This window comes from Myotis yumanensis, unplaced genomic scaffold, assembly GCF_028538775.1.
Source record: "Myotis yumanensis isolate MYYU_CA2020_CCGP unplaced genomic scaffold, mMyoYum1.0.hap1 SCAF_19, whole genome shotgun sequence".
NCBI classification, from domain to species: Eukaryota; Metazoa; Chordata; class Mammalia; order Chiroptera; family Vespertilionidae; genus Myotis; species Myotis yumanensis.
Window position 1 is genome coordinate 26652630 of NW_027223770.1, and position 26609 is coordinate 26679238.

General features: G+C 65.2%; 2 protein-coding genes across 2 annotated transcripts in view; one reads left to right on the forward strand and one right to left on the reverse strand.

The window, feature by feature from the left end:
- Positions 1-24665, forward strand: part of GNAZ (G protein subunit alpha z) — a 33054-nt gene extending 8389 nt beyond the window's left edge. The window contains exons 2-3 of the mRNA XM_070399454.1: positions 5380-6541; positions 22896-24665. Of these exons, the coding sequence (XP_070255555.1) occupies positions 5819-6541; positions 22896-23240 (1068 nt within the window). The 5' untranslated portion in view covers positions 5380-5818 and the 3' untranslated portion in view covers positions 23241-24665. The remainder of the gene's footprint in view (positions 1-5379; positions 6542-22895) is intronic.
- RSPH14 (radial spoke head 14 homolog) overlaps positions 1-26609 on the reverse strand; it is a 48152-nt gene that overhangs the window by 16010 nt on the left and 5533 nt on the right. The gene's annotated exons all lie outside the window — the stretch shown is intronic.

A 26609-nucleotide genomic window follows, 5' to 3' on the forward strand; every position in this document is an offset into this window, starting at 1 on the left:
CCGTCCACTGAGGCCTGATCCGTCTCCCATCTCCTCGGACTCCGGCTCTAAAAGAGGGCGGAGAGGCAGTGGGCTGCTTTCAGGGGACCTGCTCTGGGTTTAGTGCCAGGCCAGGCAGGCAGGTTGGGGCCTGGATAAGCTGACCCAGTGGCCGGGGCCCCGGTGGCCGTGAGCGGCTGCAAAGAACCCACACACAGTCACATGTCCCCAGGCCCCTTTCCGCTGGCGCAGGCAGTAGCATCTCATATGCACAAGCTACCGTTTTTCCAAATATTTGCAGAAACTGATCAATGCAGAGCCATCTACAAGCCTTACAGAGCCCGGCCAGCGTGGCTCAGGGGTTGAGCGTCAACCTGTGTATGAATCAGGAGGTCACGGTTGGATTCCCGGTCGGGGCACATGCCCGGGTTGCGGGCTCGATCCCAGTGTGGGGCGTGCAGGAGGCAGCTGATCCATGATCCTCTCTCATCATGGATGTTTCTCTCTCCCTCTCCCTGCCTCTCTGAAATCGATAAAAATATTAAAAATAAATAAATAAACGCCTTACAGAAATCCTGGCGCTCAGAAACCCTCTGCCGCTGTCCCCAGTGCTCGCTGGGCGAGTGGGTGCCCGCCTTCTCCCGTGGCGCACGGGCCGTGACACTGCAGCTGACTGTCCCAGGACAGCGGGCGTCCCGTGCCGGGCACTTGGGCCCCCTCCCCTTTGGCAGTGGTGTGTGCCCCACACCTGTGTGCGTCATGGCCGTGTCATTGTGATTGTCCCGGAGCGTCCTGTAAACGGTGCCATGTGAGCGCGGGAAGGGCTGCCGTGGACACGCGGCGGCTCCGAAAGCCTCGGTGGGGCCGAGGCGGGGTTGGTGTGGGCAAGGCCGCGTGGGAGTGGGGGCGGGGAGTCCTGACAGCGACGCCTCAGTCCCGGTCACTTTGCCACCTCACCCCTGTGCGAATGTCGCTGTCCGTCACACCTGGTGGCTGGGGGGTAACAGAACGGGGGCGGCAGCTCCAGTCGCTGCTGGGCTCTGAGAGGCGGTCCCGGCTGCCAAAACGGGCAGATGCGCGCACGCCTCTGTCTCAGGTTAACGTGAACTATTAGAGATGAGAAATACCGCCATTTCTATGACGCTTTGCACGGTCCTGCGTGCCTCCCCCGCCCCAGGGACTGGAGTGGGCAGGATGGGGTTTGGGGCGGGGCACGAGCTAACTGGGAAGGGAGGGGCAGGGAGGGCTGCCCGGATGGTGGGAGGCGGAGAGGAGGGGTGGGCAGGAGGAGGGCTCAAGAGGACACCCCCCCCCCCCCCCCCCCCCCGCACCCTAGTGAGACTGAGAAGGTGGGAGGAGGAGCCATCAGCTGGGGGTAGGTGGCGAAAGCACAATAGGCCACACAGTTCGGGGCCCTCAGGGCGCTTGCTTGGCCTTGGGGAGGAGGGTGAATGGACTGGGGCGTCTGGGGAGGGCAGGCACAGGGAGGAGTCCCAGGGGTACCAAGGGCTTGGGAGTGGCCGCAGCGGAGGCTGCCACAGTGGGTCCTCAGCCACAGGCCCCTGGTGGCCCGGTGGGCGAGGTCATGTGCTCAGCAGGGATGCTGGGAGCCTCAGAGCGCCCCGCTGTCTCGCTGTCTCGGTGCCCATCCATCTGTCCTCACATCTTTCACAGCGACTGGCTCAGAAGGAAGGAGAGCCGCAACCAGGGAGCAGAATGGAGGGGGAGGGGGGCCTTACTTCCTCGGAACGTCCCGTCCCCCCCGGCCTTCTAGTCAACCCGCCTCGCCTGCTCCCTCATCTCCAGGCACCGCTCTGACCAGAAATGGCCTCGCGGACTCTGGATGCCCAGACTCGGTCCCTTCCACCCCTGTCCCCCGAGCCCCAGCAGAGCCTGCGCCCGGGCTCAGTTCCCAGAGGGCAGGGAGATGAGCAGACGCGGTGGTGGGTGGGTTGATTGCCCGTGGGATCTGAGGTGGGGGCCTGGGGCTGGGTGGCTGAGCGCTGGGAGAAGCAGCGAGGGTGCCCGGGGGACAGGCCAGTGGAACCGAGCAGCAGGGGCACTGTAGGTCGGGGTGCGGCCCTTTCCTGAGAGAAGGGGTGGCTCTGGCCTGAGGGCAGGGGTGCAGCACTGCACCAGGGCCCGGAGCCCTCGGCCCCACCTCGCTGCCTCTGCCCTGGGGTCCCCCTTGCATGGCCTGGACCCAGGTTCCCTGTGCGCCCTTTGGCACCCCAAGGGCTGGGCAGCCACCAAATCCCATGAGGGGCCCCGAGGCCCCGCTGCGAGCAGCACCCAGCTCCCCCGGAGGGAGGTCATCCTTACTTCTCTCTCAGGCCTTTCCTGGAGGAGGAGGACCCCGTTTGGTGCCTGTGGCGCTCGCCTCCTCCAGCAGGTGTGACCCCAGGTGTTTAACCAACCCCAGCGGCCCCAGGATGGGGTGTGCGGCGGGGGCTGTCGGTTTGGGGGTCACCCCCTGGCAGCCTCTAGGTGCAAAGGCAGGTGGGTGGGCGACTCAGGGAGGCCTGTGAGGAGCCTCCGGGGAGTTCAGGAGCCACAGGCAGAGGAGTCCCAGCTGCTGGGCCCTAGCGGGTCCACACATCTGCATGAGTCCACGTGGTACCCCCGCCGCCTCCTCCCAGGTCCCCTCCCCAGGCAACCTGAGCCCTAACTCCACTGCGCAGCCCATGAGCTCACCTCCCCCAGCGCGCACCACACCGCTGCCCCTCGCGCACCACACCGCTGCCCCTCAGGCACCACACCGCTGCCCCTCGCGCACCACACCGCTGCCCCTCAGGCACCACACCGCTGCCCCTCGCTCACCACACCGCTGCCCCTGCTGACAGCTTCGTGCAGGAGCCTCCCTGCTCCAGAAACGCTGTTCAGTCCCGTCTGCAGGGCACACACCTCGCTCCGGCCTGGCTGCCTCCGCGCAGAGGAGAAGCCAGCGTCCACAGTGACCCCCCTGCCGGCTCCTCCAGCCCCGGCGCCCGCCTGCTCCCTGCCCTCCCTGCCGGGCAGTCCCACCCAGAGGCCCTGGCACGGGCAGGTCCCCCTCCCTGCCCTCCTGCCCACGGTCACCTCTCACCGTCACCGCCTCCCCAGCCCTGCTGCCTCGCACCCTCCCTGGCCCTCGGGTCACAGTGCCTTCCCCCATCACAGTTCATGTGCTGCCTTCGGTCTGACTCCTGCCCCCCTCACCCTCGGAAACTCGGGCACAGGTCTTTGTCTGCTTCGGTCAGCTGTGACCTCCGACCTGCCCATGTGCCACGCTCAGATCCCTGGCCCAGTAAGTAGCGGGGACAATGGGAGGTCCCGCCCCCGCCCCATGCCACTCCCATGGCACCTGCACGCACCCCCTTCCCCCCCGCCCAGGTCAGCTGAGCCACAGAGCTGCCGGGAGAGCCCCGTGTGGGCCCCCAGCGTGTGGGTCTGGGGGTCTGAAGCAAGAGGGTGTCCCCAGCAAGGGGACCACCTCAGCTGTGACTGGGTGCTGCCCCGAGCAGATGGCAGGCTGGACGCAGCTTGGCTGGACGCAGACAGCGGCCACCGCGGCCACCATCTCCCCTTTCCTCCTAAGTTGCCCTGCGGCTACCGGTGTGCACTGGTCAGGGCCTGCTTCTCGGAGCCCAGCCCTGGGCCACCAGGCCGTGGGGCACCTGCTCTCAAAGCACAGCCAGGCCTCCGCGGACAGGGCGGCTCTGGACTCTGGCCTGGAAGGGCAAGGGTCGCCCCCCACGGGGCTCGGCACCCCGCCACGCACAGTGTGGACAATATGGGCCGGATAGGCCTCCGCTGGGGGAAGCCAGGGCCGGTCACCTGCCGCCTCTTTCTCCCACACACGTGGCCTTCGCCCTTTTTTTTCTTTTTTTGGTAGGTCTCCAACAGAACATTTTTTGGTGATAAAATACACATCACATAAAATTTACCATTTTGACCGCGTTTCAGTGTACAGCTGAGAAGGACTAAGTACATTCATAGTGTTGCACAACCCTCACCGCCATCCATCTTCAGAACTTGCTCATCTTCCCAGACTGAAACCCCGTCCCTGTTACACAGCTCCCGGCCCTCCCCCGACTCTCCCCCGGCCCCTCCCGTTCCGCTTTCTGTCTCTGTGAACCCCGTGCCTCCGGGCACCTCGTGTGCGTGGAACCGTGCGTTGTCCGTCCTTTTGTGACGGGCTTGCTTCCCTTGGCGGCTGTCCTCGAGGTTCATCCACGCGTCGCCTGCGTCAGATTCCCCCCCTTTTTAAGGCTGAGTGTTCTTTCCTCGGAAGGATGGGCCCCAGGTTGCGTGTCCGTCCATCGGTCAGTTGCTTCTGCATCTCGGCTGCTGTGGACGCCGCTGCGTCCAAATGGCGCATACAGATCTCTTCCGGACCCGATGGCAGTCCCTTTGGGTCTGTACCCAGAAGGGGAATTGCTGGAGCACATCTGCTAGTTCTATTTTTAATTTTTTGAGGAACCTCCACGCTGTTTTCCACGGCAGCTGCCCCGGGTTCCGTTCCCACCAACAGCGCACCGAGTCCTGAGTCCCGCACACCCTCACCAGCTGCGTTACGTCTGCTGTGTTGACAGTGGCCGTCGGATGGGCGTGAGGGCGTCTGGGGGGGGGGGGGGGAGGTTTGATTGGCATTGCCCTGGAGATTGCTGGTGTCGGGCATGTTCATGCACTTATTGGCCACTTGCTGTCTTCCTTGGAGAAATGCCTGTGTAACGTCTTTGCCTGGTTTTGACTTAGTTGTTGTTGTTGAGTTTTCGGGGTTTTCTGTATATGCTAGGTATTCACCCCTCAGCAAATACATGCCTGGCACACGTTGCCTCCCAGCCTGTGGGTGGCCTTTCACCCGCTGATACTGTGTGTTGATGCACAGGGTTTTTAATTTTCACGAAGTCCAACTCGTCGATTGTCTCCTTTTGTTGCCCGTGTCTTTGGTGTCATGGCCAGGAAATCACCCCCCATCCAATGTCGGCCGCTTTTGCCTGACACTTTCTAAAGGCTTTGACCCACTTGGTCAGTTTTTGTTTATGGTGTTAGGTAAGGGCCTCACCGCTTTTTCTTGTTTATATTTTTATTGATGTCAGAGAGGAAGGGAGAGGGAGAGAGAGAAACATCAACGATGAGAGAGAATCATGGATCAGTTGCCTCCTGCACGCCCCACACTGGGGATCGAGCCCGCAGAACCTGGGCCTGTGCCCTGACCGGGAATCGAACTGAGACCTCCTGGTTCTTGGACCCACGCTGGCAGCTGGCCGAGCGCTGGGCCCTCTTTCCTTGAGCACCGGCTTCAGCAAACTGGGTGCTGCTCCAGGGAGGGGCTTAGTCACTGATTCCCCGAGGGCTCCCTCCCCCTGTCCCCCCCCCTCCATGGGAGGAGACTCACGCTATTCTCTGTATTGGCAGGTGAAGGGCAGATGCCCGAGGCAGGGCGGCCGCAGGGAGCACCCGCGGCCGAGGCCCTGGCGGCAGGCTTTCCAGCCTCGCTCAGCAGCATCGCCACAGCCACCGGGGACCCGAAGGCCACAGCCTAGGCAGAGGCGAGCGGACGGCTTCCCACCGCCAGGAGGACAGGAAATGACTGCTGTGCTTCAGGCCAGGTGGCAGCCCGGGGCGGGGGAGTGTCGCTAGAGGGAGGGCCCCGCCCCTCCCGCAGCCGGAGCGCCATGCCAGCTGCAGAAGAGGCGCTGGGGCAGGGGCTGCAGCGGGGCCCGGCCTCGCCCTGCCACCTGCACTGAGGGCTGCGGGCACACCGCCCGAGTGAGTCTCAGCATCCCGTCCCCTCGGGGCAGAGGGAGAGGCACCCGTCCCGCGCTCCTGTCCGCGCCGCCGCCGCTGCCAGACCATGGGATGTCGGCAAAGCTCGGAGGAGAAAGAGGCGGCACGTCGGTCCCGGCGCATCGACCGGCACCTGCGCTCGGAGAGCCAGCGGCAGCGGCGCGAGATCAAGCTGCTCCTGCTGGGCACCAGCAACTCGGGCAAGAGCACCATCGTCAAGCAGATGAAGATCATCCACAGCGGCGGCTTCAACCTGGAGGCCTGCAAGGAGTACAAGCCGCTCATCCTCTACAACGCCATCGACTCGCTCACCCGCATCATCCGCGCCCTGGCCGCGCTCAAGATCGACTTCCACAACCCCGACCGCGCCTACGACGCCGTGCAGCTGTTCGCGCTGACCGGCCCGGCCGAGAGCAAGGGCGAGATCACGCCCGAGCTGCTGGGCGTCATGCGGCGGCTGTGGGCCGACCCCGGCGCGCAGACCTGCTTCGGCCGCTCCAACGAGTACCACCTGGAGGACAACGCGGCCTACTACCTGAACGACCTGGAGCGCATCGCCGCGCCCGACTACATCCCCACCGTGGAGGACATCCTGCGCTCCCGGGACATGACCACGGGCATCGTGGAGAACAAGTTCACCTTCAAGGAGCTCACCTTCAAGATGGTGGACGTGGGCGGGCAGCGGTCCGAGCGCAAAAAGTGGATCCACTGCTTCGAGGGGGTCACGGCCATCATCTTCTGCGTGGAGCTTAGCGGCTACGACCTGAAGCTGTACGAGGACAACCAGACGGTGAGCGGCCAGCTTTTCCTCTCTTCCCGCCGCCGCCTCCCGGGAAGCGGGGGGCCCTGGGCGTGTCCGGGGGGGCGGGCGTCGAGGCTGCCGTCAGAGGGGTGCAGGTGGCTCCAGCGAGGTGTGTGGCTGGGGTAGATGTGGAGCACGGGGTTCCGTCGGCACCGCGGACCTCAGGGTCACACCTGCTGTCAGGACCAAGGCAGGAGGCCAGTGCTCAAGGTGCCCGGCTCCCTGGCTCCCGGGAGTGGTGGTGGCAGAGGCCAGGCAGCCAGACGAGGGATGGCCGTGGCCAAGGCCGCCCCCGCCCTCCCTGCAGCGGCAGTTCTGGGCCAGGCAGGAGCACTGAGCTCAGACGCGGAATTTGCCCTCCGGAGGCCTTTGATCCTGGGTGGGGCACGAGGAGCGGTGAGTGGTGGGGCTGGGGGTGCCGGGGGCTGGGGGAGGCCGCGCTGGCAGGACCTAGGGCAGGGGTGATGATGCTCATGGGGGACCCCCCCGCCCGCCATGCTGGTAAACAGCCTTCAGGTCTGGGGGACCAGGGCAGTGGCAAGGAAGGGGCTTGCTCCCGCCCCGGTCTTGTTAAGGCAGGTGGTGGCTGTGTGTGGGAGTTCAGCTGGGAAGTCCTCGTTGGGCCTGCGCGCAAGGAGGTCTGTGCTGGGCACCTGCTCGCTGTTCTGCAGGAGGGTGTGCGGGTTCGCAAGGAGACCGGCCTCTTGGAGAAGGAGAAGCAGCTGCAGGCAGCCATGGCGCCGGGCAGGGCTCTCCTCACTGCCCCGCGAGGCCCCTGGGGTTCTCCCCAGAGCTGTGCCCAGGGGAGTGGCCTGAGCCGAGGACACTGTCCCCAGGACAGGCCCGCCTTGCGCCCAGCACCGTGTGGTCTTGAGTTCCAGCTGCCCTTCCTCTTCTGCCTGCCCCTACCTCCGTGCCGTGTGGGGCCACCCAGCGAGGCAAGGTCAGGCCCTTGTGGGCATTGCTGAGGGCAGAGGGCTGGGGCCGGCCAGGCTGTGAGGCTGAGGCGAAGGTCTTCCAGCCGCATCGTCTCTGGCGGTCGGCTCCTCGGCTTGTGCCTTTTCTGATGGTCCTGAGGTTGGTGATAGCCTCTGCTCCCAGCCCTCCGGGGACCGGCGCTCAGGCTGTCGTCTGTCATCTCCAGGGCTGGTGTGCGAGGTCCCTGTGTCCACAGGTGTGCCAGGACGCAGGTGGCAGGGTACCTGGGCCCCAGCTGGGCCCGTGTGTTGTGGAGGGATTTGGCTTTCATCTCTGCTCTCTGTCAACCAGGAGGTGGCCCACGTGTCCTCCACACGGGCCCAGGGCCAGGCCTTCTGCCCGAGGCCCTCCTGGCTCCCGCCAGCCCATCCTCGCCTCCCCTCTGCCTCTCTCTCTCTCTGCTTTGGCCTGTGTGTGCTTCCTTCTCCCACGTGCGCTGCTCTCTCCAGCCGTAAGCACCTGCCTACCTGCCCCTGCCCACCTGCCCCTGCCCTCCAGGTCTCATCCCAGGTGTCACCTCCTTGGGAGACCTCTCCTGACCTCAGCCGGTGCCTGCGCGCCCCCACACTGCGGTCACTCGTTACAGGGCGGGCGCAGCTCCTGTGCGAGCGAGTGGCTGCCCAGCCAGGCTGAGCGGACAGCCTGGAGGACAGGCCGTCCCCGGGGGCCTCGTGTCTCTGGCTTCCCCTGCCCTGTCCCCGCGGGAGGTCACAGTGGGAGCCCCGGGTGAGAACAGAGGCTGCCGGCCTGGGCCTGGCCGTGGGGTTCTGTAAGCCGCGTTGTCTCCCGGAGGCAGCTGGGCTCCGGGGCCATTCAGGGCACTTTCCAGTGGGAGGGGCTGGCAGCCGGGCCGCGCCTCCGCCTCCGCCACCACCCTGGCCTCGCAGGCGCAGGCGGCAGGCCCGGGAGGTGGTTGTTCACCAGAAAAGGAAATTCTCGAGAAACCCAAGCAAGCGAGGCTGGAAATTCACTGGATTCCAAATGGTTCTGACCTTTCATGCTCCACCAGCAATATCTCAGGACGGAAAACAAACAGGCTGCTGAGAAAGACAATGCCCCCATTCCTCCTGCGGCGGCCGCCAAGGTGGGCCGGCCGCCCGGGGAGCAGGGAGCCTGCGAGGAGGAGAGCCTGCCTCTCCCAGGGCTGCAGGCAGCGCGGGTCCCGCCGCCGCCACACCTCTGCTGCGCCCCTGCCCCCTCCGCCTGCCACCTCAGCCTGGGCAGGGCTGCCACCCCTCCGTCTCCTTCTCCCTTTGGAGGGCAAGGCAGCCAAGAACAGGCCACACTGATATTTGCAGAAACCAAAGGAGGCTGGGGGCCCCAAGACACGGAGCTCAGAGCTCTTCAACCCCCACTCGGCTGGCTCCGGGGCCTGGTTCCCCCTCCCCCAGCCCAGCAGAGGAGCCACAGCCCCCAACCCGCCCGCTGGCATTTGCGTCAGCATGTTGCCAAGGGTAACGGCGGGATCTCTGGGCTCCTGGGCATGGAGGGCTGCTGTGAGCGCAGGGCAGCACCTGGGCAGGGGGAGGCGGATTCCAGAGCATTCTCAGACCAGGGCATCGAGCCGTGCCCAGCCTTGACAGTGACCCAGCTCTCGTCCCAGCGGATCTCATGGGTCCTCATCCCCCGTGCAGTCCCCACAGGCGCCCGGGGCCCCATTCAGTGGGCCTCACTGTTCCTATGGGGCTTCCCTAGACAGCGTGGGTGGCCGGGGCACAGCCCAGGGATGCGTCACCTGACTGATCATGCGGGGCGGCAGCCAGGCCGCTGTCCCTGTCACGGGTGGGAAGGCTGGTGGGGGCACCCAGGCCTGCAGCTGGTGGCAACCATGGGAAAGCCACTCGGCCTCCCTGCTTGGCCTGCCCCTGGCCCTTCCAGGAGTGAAGACAAATTTGCAGGCTCAGCCGTGGCTCCACGGGTGAGAGACCACCCACCACCGTGACAGCCAGAGGCCACGGGCTGAGGTCTGCCCCAGGCCCCGCACCCAGCCTGCCGGTGTCATGGCACTGCCCCCGCCTCAGTGCCCTGCTGGGACTCAGGGAAAAGAGGGGGTGCGTGCTGCTCCCCTCGGCCCCTGCAGACCTGCTAGTGGACTGTGCGGCCACTTCATAGTGGAAGGAACCCTCAGAAGAGACCGATTAAAGGCCTGCCTGTGAGTGTGAACGTGTTCCCAGGCGAAACCACAGCCACTGCTCACTGCCCCGTTCCTAGCAAAGGTGTCACTGTTCCCAGTACTGTGGCAGCCTGCTGTGCACCTGCTGTGCACCTGCTGTATACCCCCTGTGCACCTGCTGTGTGCCTACTGTATACCTCCTGTGCACCTGCTGTGTGCCTACTGTATACCTCCGGTGTGCCGGCTATGCGCCTACTATATAACTGCTGTGTGCCTGGTGCACCTGCTGTGGGGGCCTGACGCTAAGTTGGTCCACAGCAGGTCCACCCCTTGTACAGTGTGGGCTCGGGCCTGGCACACGTGGTGCTCAGGAAACTGGGCTGGGGCAGGCAGGCTTGGGAAGAGCCTGAGTTCAGGGCCCTGGCTGCTGGGTGTGCGGTCGCTGGCACACTCAGCCCTTCTGGGGAAGCCCCCGGCACCAGGCCCCAGTGGGAACATGTGCAGTGCACCCTAGGACTCTCCTGCAAACAGTGTACCACTGCGCCTGGTCATCCAGCCCGAAAAGGGAGCTTGTTTTTGTGCTTTAAAAATGGCATGTCACCCGGCCGGCGTGGCTCAATGGATGAGCACCGACCTATGAACCAGGAGGTCACGGTTCTATTCCCGGTCAAGGGCACAGGCCCGGGTTGTGGGCTCGATCCCTCGTGTGGGGCGTGCAGGAGGCAGCCGATCCATGATTCTCTCTCATCATTGATGTTTCTATCTCCCTCTCCCTTCCTCTCTGAAATCAATAAAAATATATTTTAAAAAATAAGTAAAAATGGCGTGTCAGGAGCTGGCACGCTGCGGGGACGCACGGTCCTGCGGTAAGACGGGCTTCCGCCCCTGGGACAGAGCTGGTGGTGTGTCCCGAGGAGGTGATTGCAAAGGGAAACGGCAGGTGGGGCGGCGCTTGGCTTAGACCTGGATGGGCCCTGGTGCCCGTAAGTGTCCTTACCCAGCCTGCTTTGTGGCGCGGGGGCTGCGGCCCACAGAACACCCATCACGTCAGGGAGGCCTGGCACTGCTCCCCGGGGGTCCCCACACCCTGTGGGTCCAGGGGGCTCCAGGGAGGGCCTTGGGATGAGGACTGGCTCTGGGCCGCCCACAGGGAGTCAGGGTGGGGAATGCCGTGGGACCAGCCTCCCTGTGGTCTGGGTGCCGGGCAGCCACCTGGGCTCAGGAGACTTGAATGGCCACCAGGGCTGGCACTGCCCACGGCTCCCGCCCCATCAGTGGCAGCGGCCTGAACAGAGCACGGGAGCACGTGCCCCCTCTGCCTCCTGCGCCTGACTCGGTTGAGGACGCAGGTCCAAGAACCCTGCCCTGGGACTTGGGACAGAGCCAGAGGGCGGTGCCGCCGACCTGTGGGCCACCAGCCTTCCCGCCAGGCCTGGCTCCCTGCTCCTTCCGACCTCAGCACGTGCTGGGACCACATGCAGCTTCTCTGAAACCTCACGGATGATGGCGACCCTGGGACAGAGCGACCTCCTGGACCAGAGCCCTCGGCGTGGACAGCCCCAGGCACCGATCTGAGCGGCTCCGCAGAGACAGAGCCAGCCAGAAAGTCAGGCCCTTGGCAGGTGCAGGCGGCACAGGGCTCAGCTGGTTGAGTGCTCCCCAGCAGTGACCCCTGGGAGCTCGGACCAGCTCTTTGTCTCTGTGGCCCATGACACGTCCCAAGCATTGGAGGGGCCGGCCAGCTGCTAGGGGACGGCCAGCTGCTAGGGGGCGGCCAGCTGCTAGGGGACAGCCAGCTGCTAGGGGGACGGCCAGCTGCTAGGGGACGGCCAGCTGCTATGAGATTTCCAGCTGCTAGGGGATGACCAGCTCACACAGCCGGATCTCGGGGCGCTGCCGGCACTTAGGAGCAGCCCCCGCCTCTGTGCGGGCTCTACCGGCCCTGGCCTCCTCCAAGGTGCTTTGCTCTGCCCGGCCCTCGTCTTGGCCCTGGAGAGGCGAAGGGCATCTGGCCCTGGGTCTGAGCCTGCGGCCCGCGTTACTCGGTAAATGGCTGGCAGTGATGGGCACCTGCTCCCCAGGCCCGGGCTTCTCGTAGTTTGAGTGGGACGCCAGCTCAGCCGTGGTGGGCCTGGGCGAGGGGGAGGGGGAGAGGGAGGCAGTGCCAGCGGTGCCCTCTCCGCAGGGCAGCCTGGCACCTATTTTGGGCCCTGGCACTTGGCAGCTGACATTTCAGTCTCTTGGACGGAGACTTCCTTCCCTCTGCTCCCAGCAGACGCGCAGCCATCGGTGCCTCTGGCAGCAGCCTCCTCGCGGCACACCAGCGGCTTCCAGGGCTCCCCTCCTGTCCGCCTGGTGCCCGCCCCGCGCCCCAGCAGGTCCTGTCAGACATCAGCCGAAGGAAAAGGGCGGGGCAGGCCTTCTGCTCCGTGTGTCCCACCCTCAGTCCCGCTCCACACGCCTGGTGGGGCCTCGGGGTCCTAGCGGGGCCTTTCCATTCGTCCCATCTCCTCCTCGTGGGCACATCAGCCGCCCTCCCTCCGTGAGGGCCGGACGCACCCCCTCGCGGCCTCTTCCACCAGCAGCTTCACCCTGTGCCTGGCGGGGTTTGCAGGGGGTGCCCGGGGTGTTCCTCGGGTCTCTGAGACGGTGGCCCTCCCTAACCAGGAAGCCGGCCCGCTGGGCTCCAGTGGGGGCCTCGCCCAGTGCTGACCAGCCCGTGCGGGGAGAGCGGGCCCAGCTGCAGAGGTGCTGAGACCGGGCTTAGCGGGCACAGCCTCCCTGTCCCACGAGCCCACGGGAGGGCAGAGCTGGGTGGCACTGGTCCAGTGTGAGTGTCCACTCTTCAGGAATCTGTGGGCCGTGTGACATCCAGTTGGGGGCTTCAGATCCGCCTGGTGAGAGTAATTGCAGAGGGAACTCGGCAGGCGCTTCCAATCCGCCTCCCCCCGGGGCTGTTAAACATTCACCTGCGACACATCCGGCGACTCTGAGCCCGCCTGGGGCCTGCCGACCGGCTCCGTCATCCGTGAATTACAGGATGTACTGTCCGTCGCTCTGAAGAGCCGGGCGGTCCCTGTGTATCAGCCGCCTCTAGCCCGTGACCGCACGTGTTCTTTCTGTTCACATTCATCCCGTCCAGAACGGTGATCAGCCAGAGGGCTCCCTGCTCCTCCGTCCCCGTCCCCCATCCCTCCCACAAAAACAGCCCCACCCGAGCCACACACGGCTTTCGGGTGTGGGGTTCACATTGCTGCTCTCGGCTCACACGTGGGTTCGCAGCCCACCCACAGGCTCAGCGCCAACGCGGTCCTGAGGCCGAGCCTTGCTCCCTGTCCAGGACGTGTCCTCTCGAAAAGTCCTGAGTCAGCCCGGCCCGGGCCCTGGGTCCGGGCAGTCCTGTGGCTGACGGGCTGGGGAGCGGCCGTACTGGGCTTCGGCCTCATGGCTGCTGTGTGTGCATCCTGAGACCAGGTCAGCGGCCGGGGATGGAGGAGTCTCCTCCCGGAGCAGCCGCTCAGAAACGTCAGGGGCCTCGCCCGGCGCTCTGCTCTCTCGTGAACTTGCGCCAGCTCCTCCGAAGGCCTGTTGGCAGTCCTCGCGCCTGCCCGACCTGCCGGACCACACGTCCCGGGCAGGATAACGCCTCCAGCCACACTGCTGGGCACAGACGGCGATGGGCACGGGGTTAGAAGCAGCCGTGCCCGGGCCGAGCCCCTGTCGTGGTGGTGCCTGGGGGGCGTGAAGGGGCCCAGGGGCCCAGTGTCCTAACTCATCCCAGCGTGTGGCTGCGTGGCGCGTGCATGGGCGGGGGGGCTGCTTACGGATGAGCCTCTCTCTCTGAAACCCATCTTGTTGGCCACAGGCAGGTCCCCACTGGTCACCTACCAGGTCTCTCACTTCTCACGTCCCTGCAGGGACTGGCCCCGCCCACCCCGTGCTTCCACCAGCCTTTGCTCCCAGGCGTGGCCGGGCGGTGCCCAGGAGGGCAGGCCTGCCCTGCTGAAGCGTGTCAGACAGGGCGTGAGCCTACAGGCTCCAGGGGCCTCCGGAGCTGAACCGGGAGGGGCCTCTTCGCTCTGGTGTCCTCCCAGGGAGAGTGCGGCCTCCAGGCCCCGGGCCAGGCCTGCCCGCTGGCAGCGTCCAGTCCGCAGGCACCTGCACCTGCCGCTCGCTAATTCCCCATCAGTGACCGGCAGCAGGGCACCTGGCTCACGCCAGCAGGTGTAACAGGAAACAAACAGGAAACAGTTCTCATTTCAGTGGGAGCAACAGTGAACGGGGAAAGGCATGCTTCCCCGCAGGCCCCAGCAGCCAGCGCCCCTTCCCCCTCGGTACCTGGGCGTGAACTGGGGGAGCAGGACATGGGCGCCCCAGGCCCGTACAGAGCAAACGCTCCCAGTGTCGGCCTGGGAATCTGCTGTCCCAGAAGTGGGAGTCTGAGCCTGTCTGAGCCACCCCCAGGTTAAGGATGTCTACCATCCATGTCCCACTCGCCCGGGCTGTGGCCAGCACTTACGGGAGCAGGAATGGTCGGCAGGTCATTGACTCTGAGGTTCAGTGAGAACAGAAAGCAGAACGGGGGTGTGTATGTTTGGGGCGCTGGGCCGTGCTGGGAGCAGCAGCGCCGACGGGCGCGGTGGCCACCCCCTGGTTGGCCTGCTCGGTCTCCCCAGGAACCGCACACCCGATGGGCGAGGTCCCCCCTGGGGAACAGGAAGGTGCTCTGGTGCAGGGCCACCTCCAGCTCGCGCTGGGGCCCTGGGGGGGCGGGGGGGGGGGGCGCGCATGGCATGGCTTTGGCTCCAGGCTTCTTGTGTAGCCACCTGTGCCCGGCCCCTGAGTGGTTGGCACAGTCCACCCACCAGGCCGGCAGGGGCTTAGGCCTGGGAACAGCCTGGTGTTGTGTGCGGTTGGCCACAGAGTAAATGGAAGGGCGGGAGCCGGGCTGACCACACTGTGCTGTGGCGCCCTGGCTCTAGGCTCATGCCGGGCATGGGCATGGCAGGGCCCAGGCAATCCCGGTGGGAAGGTGAGGGCGCACAGGAAGGCGGCTGGGCCCAGGCTGCACGGTCCCGCACACACAAGCTCTGAGCCCTCGGGCGCAGCAGGGGTGGCCCCGCCACACAAAGGAGGCAGCTCGGGCTCTGAGAACACACTGCCCAGGGGCTCAGCAGGTGCACTGTCCCCGCCCGGGGCTGGGGAGCAGGAGGCTGCCACCCTTTCTGTTACTTAGGGTCCCTCCCGCCCCCTCCATGCTGTCCAGTGGGGGAACCGGGCCCCAGCCAACAGACCAGCGGGAGGGGGGGCGGGCGTACAGAGGCGAGGCGCCGGCTGCACAGCTCCGTGCACAGGAAGTCGAGCTGCTGCTCCCGGCAGCTCAGGACACGGTGTCAGGCTATTAGGGCCGCGGTCCGAGCAGCCGGCCGCGTTATCTTGTTTAAACAGCCGTCGGTGTGACGCGCAGGCCGCTCACTGCTGTTACTGCGAGGCGGGCAATGGCCCCTGGACCAGAGAGCGGGGGACAGGTGGGCGGCGGCTGACTTCTGGGCTCCTCGGAACCACCCCGCCCCATAGAAGCCCCATCTGTCGCTGGCCCGAGGCCGTGGGCCGCGCTCTGAAATGGGCTTCCCTGCGTCCCCTGGGGCCACAGGAGCTGGGAGAAGAGACTGTGAGGAGGAGGGGCCCTTCTCCAAGCCCCTCTCATCCCAGGGAGGGTTACGCCCCTGAAAACCCGAAGCCCAGGAGTGTCTGGTGGCAGGAGGGGTGCCCGTCCTACTTGCTAATCTTTCTGTGCCGCTCGCTAATCTCCCTCCTAACACGTCCGTGGCCTCGGGGCTGCATGTCTGCAGGTGGCAGCTGGGGGTGCAGGAGCGGGAGCGGGCGGGTAGCACGTCCCCACCGAGGGTCCCCACCGCGGGTCCCCACCGCAGGAGCACAAGGGCGTCAGGCCCTGGGGCCTCTGCACACAGAACCCCCGGGGGTTGGCCACGAGGGGCTCAAGTGGGAAAATGACCCCAAGGCTCACCCACCCAGACCCAGGCTCGCATAGCCCGTCACGGCGGAGCCGGGGCCCTTGCTTATCAAAGGCCTTCTCAGGGGTTTTGCCAGATCGATCAGCTGAATGACGGAGCTACAGGGAGAAAGGACGCAGCCACTGGCCGCGAAAGGCCAGGACGGTACCCAGCCCTGCTGTCCGCCACGGTCCCCGCCGAACGCTAGGCATGGGAAGGGGAAGTTGGGGAGAGGGGAGAGGGGATACGGCTCCCCACCCTTCCTGTCTGACCCTCCGTGGCCCAGACCCGCCAGGGCAGGGGCACCTGTGTGGGCAGGGGGCAGGGGCATCCGGGCACACACAGACGCCGCCTCTCACCCCGGCCCCCGCACAGCGGCTGCCACTCCGAGTACACACAGCGGGCACCATCTGGCCCGCCTGCCGGGGCCCGGGTTGGGCAGACCGCCCTGCTGGGTCCCTGCCACGGACAGCACCGCCCTCGGGCAGACCCGGAGCCATAACGCACGGCCCCGTGGTGCTCCAAGCCGTGCAGCAAATTAGCAGAAAGGGCTATAGTGATCACGACTAGGGCTACGTCAGGGAAGGCCTCTCTGGGTTAGAAGGGACAGCCTGGCCCCGCGGCGAGAAGAGAGAGTGTGGGACCATCCATGCCTGATGGAAGCCACTGGAGAGCCTTGCCCAGGGGAGCGAAGGGACCTGGTGGCTGTGGTGGGTGCGGGGGAGCCCCAGGGCAGGAGGGGGGAGGCGGGTCCCAGCAAGAGCGAAGGAAGTGGCAGGGGAAGGAGAGGCCTGCACAGATGCGAAGGGACAGCCCCCAAGTCAGCTCATCCATCAGCACCGCCCTCCGGGCCGCCCGCCCCTGCACTGGGCAGTCTGCGCAGTTGGCACATGTGACCCTCTCAGGTGACTCGGCCTCTGAGTCAGGCTGCTCCTCGCTGCTCTGTCCCACTCGGTGGCAGCTCCAGGTGCAGCCAAGAGTGACCCCCAGGGTCCAGAGCAAAGGTGCTGGGGTGGGGGCAGCCAGGCGGCGGGGCTGAGCGTGCACCTCAGCTCTGGGCTCAGACGAGGTCTGCGCTGGGTTGGGCACGAGGCCTGCAGCCCCGGAACTCCGTGGTGGGGTTTTTTGTTTGTTTTTTAATATATTTTTATTGATTTCAGAGAGGAAGGGAGAGGGAGAGAGAGAAACATCAATGATGAGAGAGAATCATGGATCGGCCGCCTCCTGCACACCCCACACTAGAGATTGAGCCCACAACCCAGGCATGTGCCCTTGACCGGAACGAAACTGTGACCTCCTGGTTCATAAGTCGACGCTCAACCACCGAGCCAACCGGCAGGGCTGTTCGTACCTGTGGGCCACCCTTCTATCGGGACTCGCTTCTCAATAGTCCCACGTAGCTGCTGTCTCCTGGCCACCAGGACCCGGGGCTGTCAGGGAAGGTCAAGTGCAAGCAGAACCGGGCTGCCCGTCAGAGCAGAGGAGGGCTCCCCACTCGGGGCCCCACTCGGGTTGGTGGCTGCCTCGCCCACAACGTGTCGCCCAGGGAGCCCTAGGGCTGAAGTGAGCAGGAGAAAGGGTTCAGGTGGAGATGGGTGGGCACTGAGGGTGGTAGGCGCCTGACCAAGGGTCCTAGGAGCCGAGAGGCTGGAAGGGGTGCGGGGTGTCCCACAGGGAAGGTCCCCCGTGGCTGTAGCTGGGGGAGCAGAGGGCGGGGGGTGGGGGGAGTGAGGGACTGAGCTGCTGTTTCTGCTCTGTCTTGACACCCCAAGGGTCCAGGCTTGGGGAGTGAGTTTGGTTGACCCTGGGTCTGGGCACCTGTGGGGAGAGGACCCCCAGGCAGCACCCCCACCCTGATCCCATTGCCCGTACAGTGGTGGAAGCTCCGCCCCTCTGCGCTGTCCCTGCAGACTGGCTCCAGGAGCCATCAGTCGGGGGCTGGTTGATTCATTAGCCTCATGAGCCCAGTTCTCCGGCCCAGCACTGCAGCACTGGGTCTGCAGGGGGAAGAGGAGGGGAGTACTAACCAGATTGGTCTCTAAGTGACCAGGTCGCCCACCTCTGTCCCCAGACCCCTCCCCATCTCCTGAGGCCAGTGGCAGTGGGGGAAGACAGGAGAAGGCCAGGCTGAGGGGCCTGGGCGGGCGAGGTGAGCCCTCCGAGTCAGTTTCTGCCTCTGTAAAATGGGAACATGGGCGGCGCCCACGACAGCGCCTCTCCCTGGCACGGGGAGCCCCTTATGCCACCTCCAGATGAACAGCTGGGCATGGGGTTAGCACGGCAGCCGCCACAGGTGGGGGTGGGGTGAGGCCCGTGCTGTCAGGGCGGCTGTTGAGGCTACTCCCCCACCGAGTGACATGGGCGAGACACAGCGCCATCTTCCTGCCTCTCCATCCGCCAGGAGCAGGTCACTAAAAGGACCTTCTTGCTGCCCTGTCTCTCAGGGGGAGCAGCATCCCCCCAGCCCCCAGGGCCTCTCCTACCCGCACCCCAACAAGTGACAGACAGCTGTGGAGGGAGGGACCCCTGGCCGGGCTCAGGAACCCGCTGCACCCTCCCGCCATCAGTCTGTGCTGGTGTGTTGGGCTCGGAGGGTGGAGGCTTCCTCCCAGTTGTCATGGAAACGGCAGCAAGTCTACTGAGTGTCTGGGTACTACGCTCAGGCTCAGCGGAGCAGAGGGAGGGGAGCGGCCGCCCTGGGTGGCAGCTGCTGTCACACTCCCAGCAGCTCAGCAACAGCAAGGCCCCGGGGGCTGCCGTGCGCGGAGCCCCTCTGCCTCCCTGTGGGTGGCTGACCACGGCCACACGCGGCCTCTTGTCCACGGGCTTATGTGATTCCATCCAAGCACGCGGCCCTGCCCTTCCACGGGGGACACGCTTCCCGGGCGGCGGGGGTGGGGGTGGAGCGACAGATCCTCCAGGCGACCAGGAGCTGGAGCTGCCTGGGGAGGCCGAGCTCCGAGCTCCCTCCGAGCTCCAAGCTCAGCTCCGACTGAGCCGTCCCTGCAGGCGGAGAGATGACTCAGGCGCCTCCTGCCGCCCCCTCCCCCGGCCGGGCCTCTGCGGGAAGCACAGCCATGCCGGCTGGCTGCGTGGTGTGTGTCTGTCTGTCTGTCTGCCCATCTCTGTCGCCTCTCAGCCTCCATGGGCATTGGAAGCTCCATGAGGACGGGGGAGACCGAAGCAGGGGGGCAGCCACGGTCTCCAGGCCCCGGCCAGGCAGGAGGCGGCACAGGGAGACCAGGGAACCTCGGGCCCGAGGCAGGACCAGCTGCCGCCCCGAGTCTGTGCGGCGTGTGGGGCCCAGAAAACGGGAGGCGGCTGTCAGAGGAGCTTCTTAGAAATGGGGGGTGTCGGGGTGAATGTGGGGGATCCGTGGGATGGTGGGAGCCTGCGCAGTGCCCGCCGCCACGGACGCCAGACTGCTCCAGGTCCCTGGGAGCCGTGGCTCAGGAGAGGACGTGGCGGACTGGGGGGCATTGCAGTTTGGTGCCCCGGCTTCTGCACACACACAGGGCAGACAGGTATCTGCACCCCACCCCACCGCAACCTAACCACAGCCCTAACCTGGTCCCTAACAGCCCCACGTCCCCTGCGGGGGGGCGGTGGGGGGGGAGGCGGCGGCTGTTGAAACCCAAGTTCTGTTGTCTCCAACCAGCGGAGAAGCCACAGGAAGTGGCCTGGCTCAGGGCCCAGGGTCTTGTCCTCAGGAGGTTTTGTCTCAGTGGGACCCCTGCCCCGGGCACAAGCCAGGATCTTGCTCCTCCGAGCTCCCCTGGGACACCGGGACCCCGAAAGGGAAATGAACCCCAGAGGGACGGGACCCTCGCTGGGCTGGCTGCCTGGGGAAGCACAGGGCTGTGCGCCTGCGGCCTGGACATAGCCTGGCCTCTCCCCCTCGGGGCCCGGGGCCACCCTAGTGCAGCCCCCGCCCGCCTCCGTGGCCACCCAGCAGGCCCCTGAGCGCCCAGGCCTCCTCTCTCTCCCTGGACGGCTTGTCCCCGCCTGAGGGACGGAGCGTAAGCTGTTTCCCTGAGTGACCGGCGCCATCCTTGACGTGCTCTTCCTCTGGTGGCACAACCCGTCACACGCTCCACGGCTGCAGGTCCAACAGCCCCGCCCCGGCCACACACCTGCCGGGACATCAGGGCGCGGGCCTGACAGTGGGGCGCACTTGCCCTCTCCCCACTAAAGAAGTTGGGGGTGCCCAGGCCCGACTCCCCTCGGCAGGCCGGGCACCAGGCGGTGGACTAGGCTGGCCACGCACTGTCAGCGACCCCGTGCCCCGTAAGCCACACTCTGCCCCACCCAGCGGGGAACTGCCAGGCGGCCTCCATGCCCGGGTCCCGCGCTCGGCGCCCTTGGAGCCTGGCACCCTGTTGCCCGGACAGGCCTGGTGGCCCAGCTGCAGGGTGGCAGCCACGGGGCTGGCTCCGTCATCCCTGGTGAATGGAGCTCATTCATGCCATGGCCCCGCCTCCCAGCCCCACCTCCCCCGGGAAAGCTGGCTTCCCCTCCGTGGCAAGCACTCGGGCTTCCCCCAGCGGCAGGGCTTTCTGGTCTGTAACAACCAACCTCGTCCTAGAGATGAGGAAACAGAGTCCTCTGCCATGTCCCTGCCCCCCCCCCCCCCCGTCCCCCGGTTTGGCCCCCCTGCAGCCCAGGCCTCCCGACAGGCGTCGTGTTATTTCTATAAACGAATGTGCAGACGAGATCCGGGCCCCATGTCCCTGGGGAGCAGGCCCTGGAGCGAGCTGGTGGCACTGGAGCCCGCTGGTCACAGGCAGCTCCAGCGGGTCCGTGTCCCCCGAGAAGCGTCCCCGACCTCTGCTGCATTGGCAGCGGGACAGGGACACGCCACGGGGCTGCTGGCTGGAAGGGGAGGCGCAGTTGGTGACATCTCAGGCCCGCTGAGCCCTGGACGGCCCTGCTCACAGGCACCCTCTCAGCGTGTGGAGGAGCCCCCCCCCCCCCCCCGCCCCTCTTCCCAAACTCCACCCTCATCCCCCGAACGGAGCCGGGCTGGACACAAAAGCCGCCAGGTGACCCAGCAGGGCTCAGGGAGGTCCCATGCCAGGACCTGACCATGTCCTGTCCCCTCTGCCTGGCCCCCACTCTGGGCTTGCAAACCCACCCGTGAACCCCAGCTCCATCCCCAGCCACTGGCCTGCCGGGTCCACCTGCTGGTGGCCAGACCTCCCCTCTCAGCCTTCGGGAGAGCCCCCTGCCTGGTCACTGGGGCTCCGTCCCCGCCATCAGAGCCAGGACCTGTCTGCCCCTCAGGGTGTGTGACCCTCAAGCATTTGCTCAAGGGATTCAGGCCTGGCTGCCAGTGGCTGCGTCTACTGTTGACATCGTGTAAAACGTGGGGACCGTGCAGCTCTGATTGTGGCATCACTCCCGTGAGAGACGGCAGCGCGGCTAGTCTTTATGCTGTGGCTTCCAGGAACCCATTCAAGCTAATCGCTCCCAGCAGAACGGGATAATTCAGTCCGCCACTCAGCGCTCACACCGGCCGAGTGCGGCTCCTCCAGGCCCTGCTGGGAATGGGGCGCTGCTTTCCGTTCATCTCTGCAGGAAGGGCACCCCCAGACCTGAGCTGCCTCGCTTTCCAGGGCTTGTTCTAAAGAAGACGCGGCGTTGCTTTTGCAGAAAATGATCAGCCGGGCGGTGCGCCGGCTCTCGGGGCAGCTTCTCGGGGGAACGGTTGGCCGTGCCTCTGAGCATCCTCCCCACTCAGCCTGGTCCCCTCTCAGCACTGACGCTGTCAGCCCCACACCTCAGACAACTCAGGGTCCGTGGAGAGCAGGGTTTCCGTGGGAGCCTCCCCAGGCACCCCCACCCTGGGATGAGCCCCCCGTGGGCCCGCCAGCACCGCCCGTCCACCCCAGGAGTGCAGTGAGCCTGGAGCTCTGGGCTGGGGGACTTGGAGCACGTTTCCTGCCTCTCGGCCTCAGTTTCTCCATCTGTGCAATGGGACTAGGAAGGTGTGAGGATCAGGCGAGCAGCGCCGTGTCCACACGGCCAGTGCCGGCGGCGGTTTCGTGGTTACCACGTCGGTGGTATAACCTGGTCTAAAACCCGAAGCCTCGGATCTAACCTGAACTGGTTCTGGGCTTCGGACACTCAGCTGCTCCCCGTTCTCTTAAGACCAGAGGCCCTCCCACCGCCGTAGGAACTCCTTCCCGCAGTTGGTTCCGTGTGGAGACTGCGGCTTTGGGAGTCAGACCCCTGCCTTAGGTTCTTTGAACGCTGGCGTCTGCTTTATGTTCCGTAAAACCCCACCGTGGCTGCAGCGCTTGGGAAGTCCTCAGGAGAGCGGTAGAGAAGGGCCGGTGCCACGCCAGGCGGCAGGGTCCCAGGATCTGCCCTGGTCACGTGTGACCTCTAGTGACCCTGAGGCCCAGCAGGGACAGAGGAGCCCGAGCCTCCCCAGCTCTGACCTAGAGCCTTTGGCTCCAAAAGCACAGGCCCCCCTTCCCCTCCCAGACCCCGGCTGAGGACTCAGTATACACGGGCAGGATCGGGGCTCAAAGGATGGGGCCCCACCCCTGCAGGCCCGAGCTGACTGCCTGGCAAAGGCCGCCACGCTCACGTGGTGACAGCGTCCCCACGGGAGACCTGAGCTGGCGTGTGCAGGTGGGGCAGGAGGGCCCGCAGGGTGTGAGGTTAGAGATGCCCCGTCCACCAGGCTGCAGCCCCAGAGCCACGTGTTGTCACCACTGGGCCCGGAGGAGGCGCCAACAGGGAAGGAGCCTCTTACAACCCGTGCCGGGCTCAGGGCGTGGAGGGGGTGCAGCCACTTCAGGGCGGCAGGGCCAGTGGGAGACGCTGCAGACAGCGCACCTGGCAGCGGACACACCCAGCAGAAAATGCTCTTTTTTCTTTAATCCTCACACGAGGACATTTTCCCATTAATGTTTAGGGAGAATGGAAGGGAGAGGGTGAGACAGAGAGAAACATCGATGTGAGAGAAACACATCGATGGGTTGCCTCCTGCATGCGCCCAACCAGGGCCCAGGCCGGGGAGGAGCCTGCAACCGAGGTACGCGCCCTTGACTGGAATCGAACCCGGACCCTTTGATCCGCAGGCTGATGCTCTATCCACTGAGCCACACCGGCTAGGGCCAGAAGGGTGCTTTTGTGGGGGCCAGGCCCAGGCTGGGAGGCTCGGCCGTGGGGGTCTGGGGTCCTTCCTCGCAGCCCCCAGACTAACGCCGCGTGTCCCTCCCCGCAGAGCCGGATGGCGGAGAGCCTGCGCCTCTTCGACTCCATCTGCAACAACAACTGGTTCATCAACACGTCGCTCATCCTCTTCCTGAACAAGAAGGACCTGCTGGCCGAGAAGATCCGGCGCATCCCGCTGACCGTCTGCTTCCCCGAGTACAAGGGCCAGAACACCTACGAGGAGGCGGCCGTCTACATCCAGCGGCAGTTCGAGGACCTGAACCGCAACAAGGAGACCAAGGAGATCTACTCCCACTTCACCTGCGCCACCGACACCAGTAACATCCAGTTCGTCTTCGACGCCGTGACCGACGTCATCATTCAGAACAACCTCAAGTACATAGGCCTTTGCTGAGGGGCCAGCCAACCCGCCTGCCTGTGACGGAACCCCGGGGGGGCCCCGGCCCAGCCTCACGCGTGCTGGGGAGACCCAGCCCAGGGCCAGAAAACGGGGCCTGGAGAACGTCCCCCCGCCCCGCCCCTCCGCCTCCATGGCCCCCACATTTCCACAAACATAACCATATACGGATAGGTTGCTAGGTAGGTAGACACACACGCACGCACACACACAGTCGAGACAGATAAGCGCCCCCAAGCGTCGGGGTCTCTTGGAGATTTGAGGCGCTGTCACACGTTCCCCAAGGCCCTTCCCCCTCCCTGAGTTGGCCCCACTCTGCATGGGGTCGTTCCCCTCGCACCCCGCCGTGGGACTGCGGGGGGAGGCTTTGGGGCCACCTGGAGGCCCGCTGCACCCTAGAACAGGGATCTGTCGCTGACCAGGAGGGAGGCCCAGGGAGGGTCCGAGCTCCTGCCGCTGGACACGCCCACCCTGGCCACCGGGGACCACGCTCTGCGCCTGGAACCGGGGTGCGAGGCCAGACGGGCGCCAACCAGGCCTCTCACAGCTCTTTTTAAACAGCTTCAACCTGTGCAGCGAACGTCCACACAACAACACGGGTGGCGCGACCTGTTTCCGGCGAGGCCAGCTGGGTTCCAGCTTTCCTTCTCCTCGTCCAGTGTTTTCTAAACCTAGGATTTCTTCTCTGACATTTTTTTTTTTTTTTTTTTTTTTTGCCAAACCTCGTGGTGTTTTGCAGGAAAAAACAGACAATTTCAAACGCAGTCAAGTATTCTTTTTTTAAAACGCGGGTCTTCGGGACCTATTTTTTTTCAGGTGGTCCTTTTCGTGTCTGGCTTGCTGAGTGTCACAGTTGTTACCCGGACTGGTCTGTCCCCTGCTCCTGTTCCTGGTGCGGTTTCTGCTTCGTTTTTGTTTCAGAGAATTCCATGTGACGTATTTAAAGAAGGTTCTTCACGTCGGGGTGAGTGGACAATAGCTGACGGTCTTGGTGGTGACAGAGGAAGTTCTCTGGCTTTGCAAGGAGAGGGCGGGGAGGCGGGAGATGGGCCCTGGCCGCCCGAGCCTGAGGCTGAGAGCAGCTCTGCCTCCTGTGAAGGCTCAGCCAGCCTTGTAGCCTGAGGGAGGCCCTGCTGGGACCCCAACCCCGGCGCCCTCCGCCCAGGGCCCGTGGCACCTGCCGCCGTGGAGGGACCTTGGCCACGGATCGCGTGTAAATACGAACCCCGGCGGCCACCGAGAGGGAAGGCGCCCCGAGACCTCGCCAGAGCTCCTCTCTCCGCCTCTGTTCGGTACCGTGCGCCCGAGGTCGGGCGCGGAAGCACAGCCAAGGACTTTGGGAGACGTGCAGAGGGACGCGGGGCCGGTGTGGTGTGGAAGTCAAAGATTGTCTACTTTCAGAAAATAAAACATCCCGAACGAGCCGGCTGAGCCCGGGTGCTGCGTGTGCAGGGCTGAGGGCTGGGCCCGTCCACCCTGAGGTTCCTTTCTCGGCCCCTCCCTCCGCCCCCCATACACACAAACGTAGGTAACTCATCTCGAAATGAACATCAAGAACAAACAACCTCAAGAGAGGAAAGAGCCTGCAGGCGTGAGGAGCCTGCCCGGCTGGTGTGGCTCAGTGGTTGAGCATTGACCCAGGAGCCAGGAGGTCATGGTTCCATCCCCGGTCAGGGCACCTGCCCGGGGTTGCAGGTTGTGGGCTCGATCCCCTGTAGGGGGCGTGCAGGAGACAGCTGATCAGTGATTTTAATCATTAATGTTTCTATTCCTCCCTCTCCCTTCCTCTCTCTGAAATTAAAGAAAAACTTATTTTCTGAACAGTGAGGAACCCCGCCAGGCCCTTGTGTCCCGAGGCGCTGAGGTTTGGAGGTGATGATGGCTCCCACCCCTCCCACTGTCCCCAACACCCACCAAGGCTGCACTGTCACCCAGACCCCTCACACCCTAAAGACACCTCCGCCAGGGTCAGAGCTGTTCCCGCAGAGCCCTGAGGTGCCGACCCCCATCAGGGCAGGGCGGTCCTGCAGGGCGCGGCACCCGCTGGAAGTGCCCCCAAGGCCCACCATTCGCTGACTCCGGTTACAGCATCTCCGTGTGGGAAGCACTGATCAGAAGTCAAGGACGGTGTCCACCCTGCACAGACTCCTTGCAAATTCCTTTAACACTCACGACAGAGCATGTCTGCAGTGGCCCATTTTATAGATGAAAGGGTCGTGGTGAAGGTCAGGGAGTGGTGGAGACGCCTTTCCCGGGCGGAGCAGAGGGGGACGTGCCTCCCGAGGCCTCCATCCTCGCCTGCCTCTGCCCCTGACCACTGTGCCTGGACGGAGGGATCAGGAGCCCAAGGGGAGCACAGAGCCACCCTCGTCACCTCCTCGAATCCAGCACCCATACCCACACAAGCCCGGGGTGAGGGGCAGCAGATAGGTGTGCGCACAGGTGCACACGCAGGCACTCAGCACCTAGTCACCCAGGAACCTGGCTCTCTCCCCGCCCAGCCCCGCCCCTGAGCCCACGTGGGGATCCCCTTCACGCCTTCCCATGTCACCAAACAGCAACAGCCCAAGGGGGCTCTTGAAGAAGAAGAAGTAACGTGTGATTTAAATCACTGAGACTGACTCAGCTGTGAAAGGACCCGTGAGCAGCTCTAGCCTGAAAATGCACGGCTGGAGGGGACTGAGGGTTCAACTGCCCATCAAGACGGTCAGGCTGACAAGGCCCTGGTGCCCCCACCCCTGCCCCGCGGCTTCAGCTCCCCCTGGGCACAGCCCCCCCGATTTCTCTCTCTAGTCCTGAGGGTGTGTGACTCCAGGGATGTGCCCCAGCACTTCAGAACCACCAGGATCAAACCTGGGTCCAGAATCTCCCACTGTGTCCTGTCCCTCCCGGGCCTGACCCTGGGAGAGGCCCCAGCTCATCCTCACAGCCTCTCCCCCGAGGGAGGCGCATCTGCCTCCACCCCCACAGCACCCCCAGCCCAGGCCGCACACGGGGTCAGGACAGAGCGGTCCTTACAACAGCTCCCAGCCCCGCACAGGCGCGAGTGACCGGGGAAGCCGGGCCGACTCCCAGGCATGCCAGTCAGGGCCCAAGGCCACCATCAGAGAGAGGGCCCAAGGGGGCATGGCCAGTGGGTCTGGTAGGGAGACACTTCCAGGGACCCCCGGGCTGTTCAGCTGCACCCCAAACTCCAGTTACCCAAGAGCCCCAGTCTCAGCCCTGGAGCTGAACACCCGGCCAGGAAAGAGACACGTGCCCTCCAGGTTCGAAGGCAGGAACCTGGGCGGGCGGCCTCTGGGGGGCACTGGCCTCTGGGCTCCTGGCCCCTCCTCTCCTGAAGGGCCCCACCCCAGGCCCAGATCC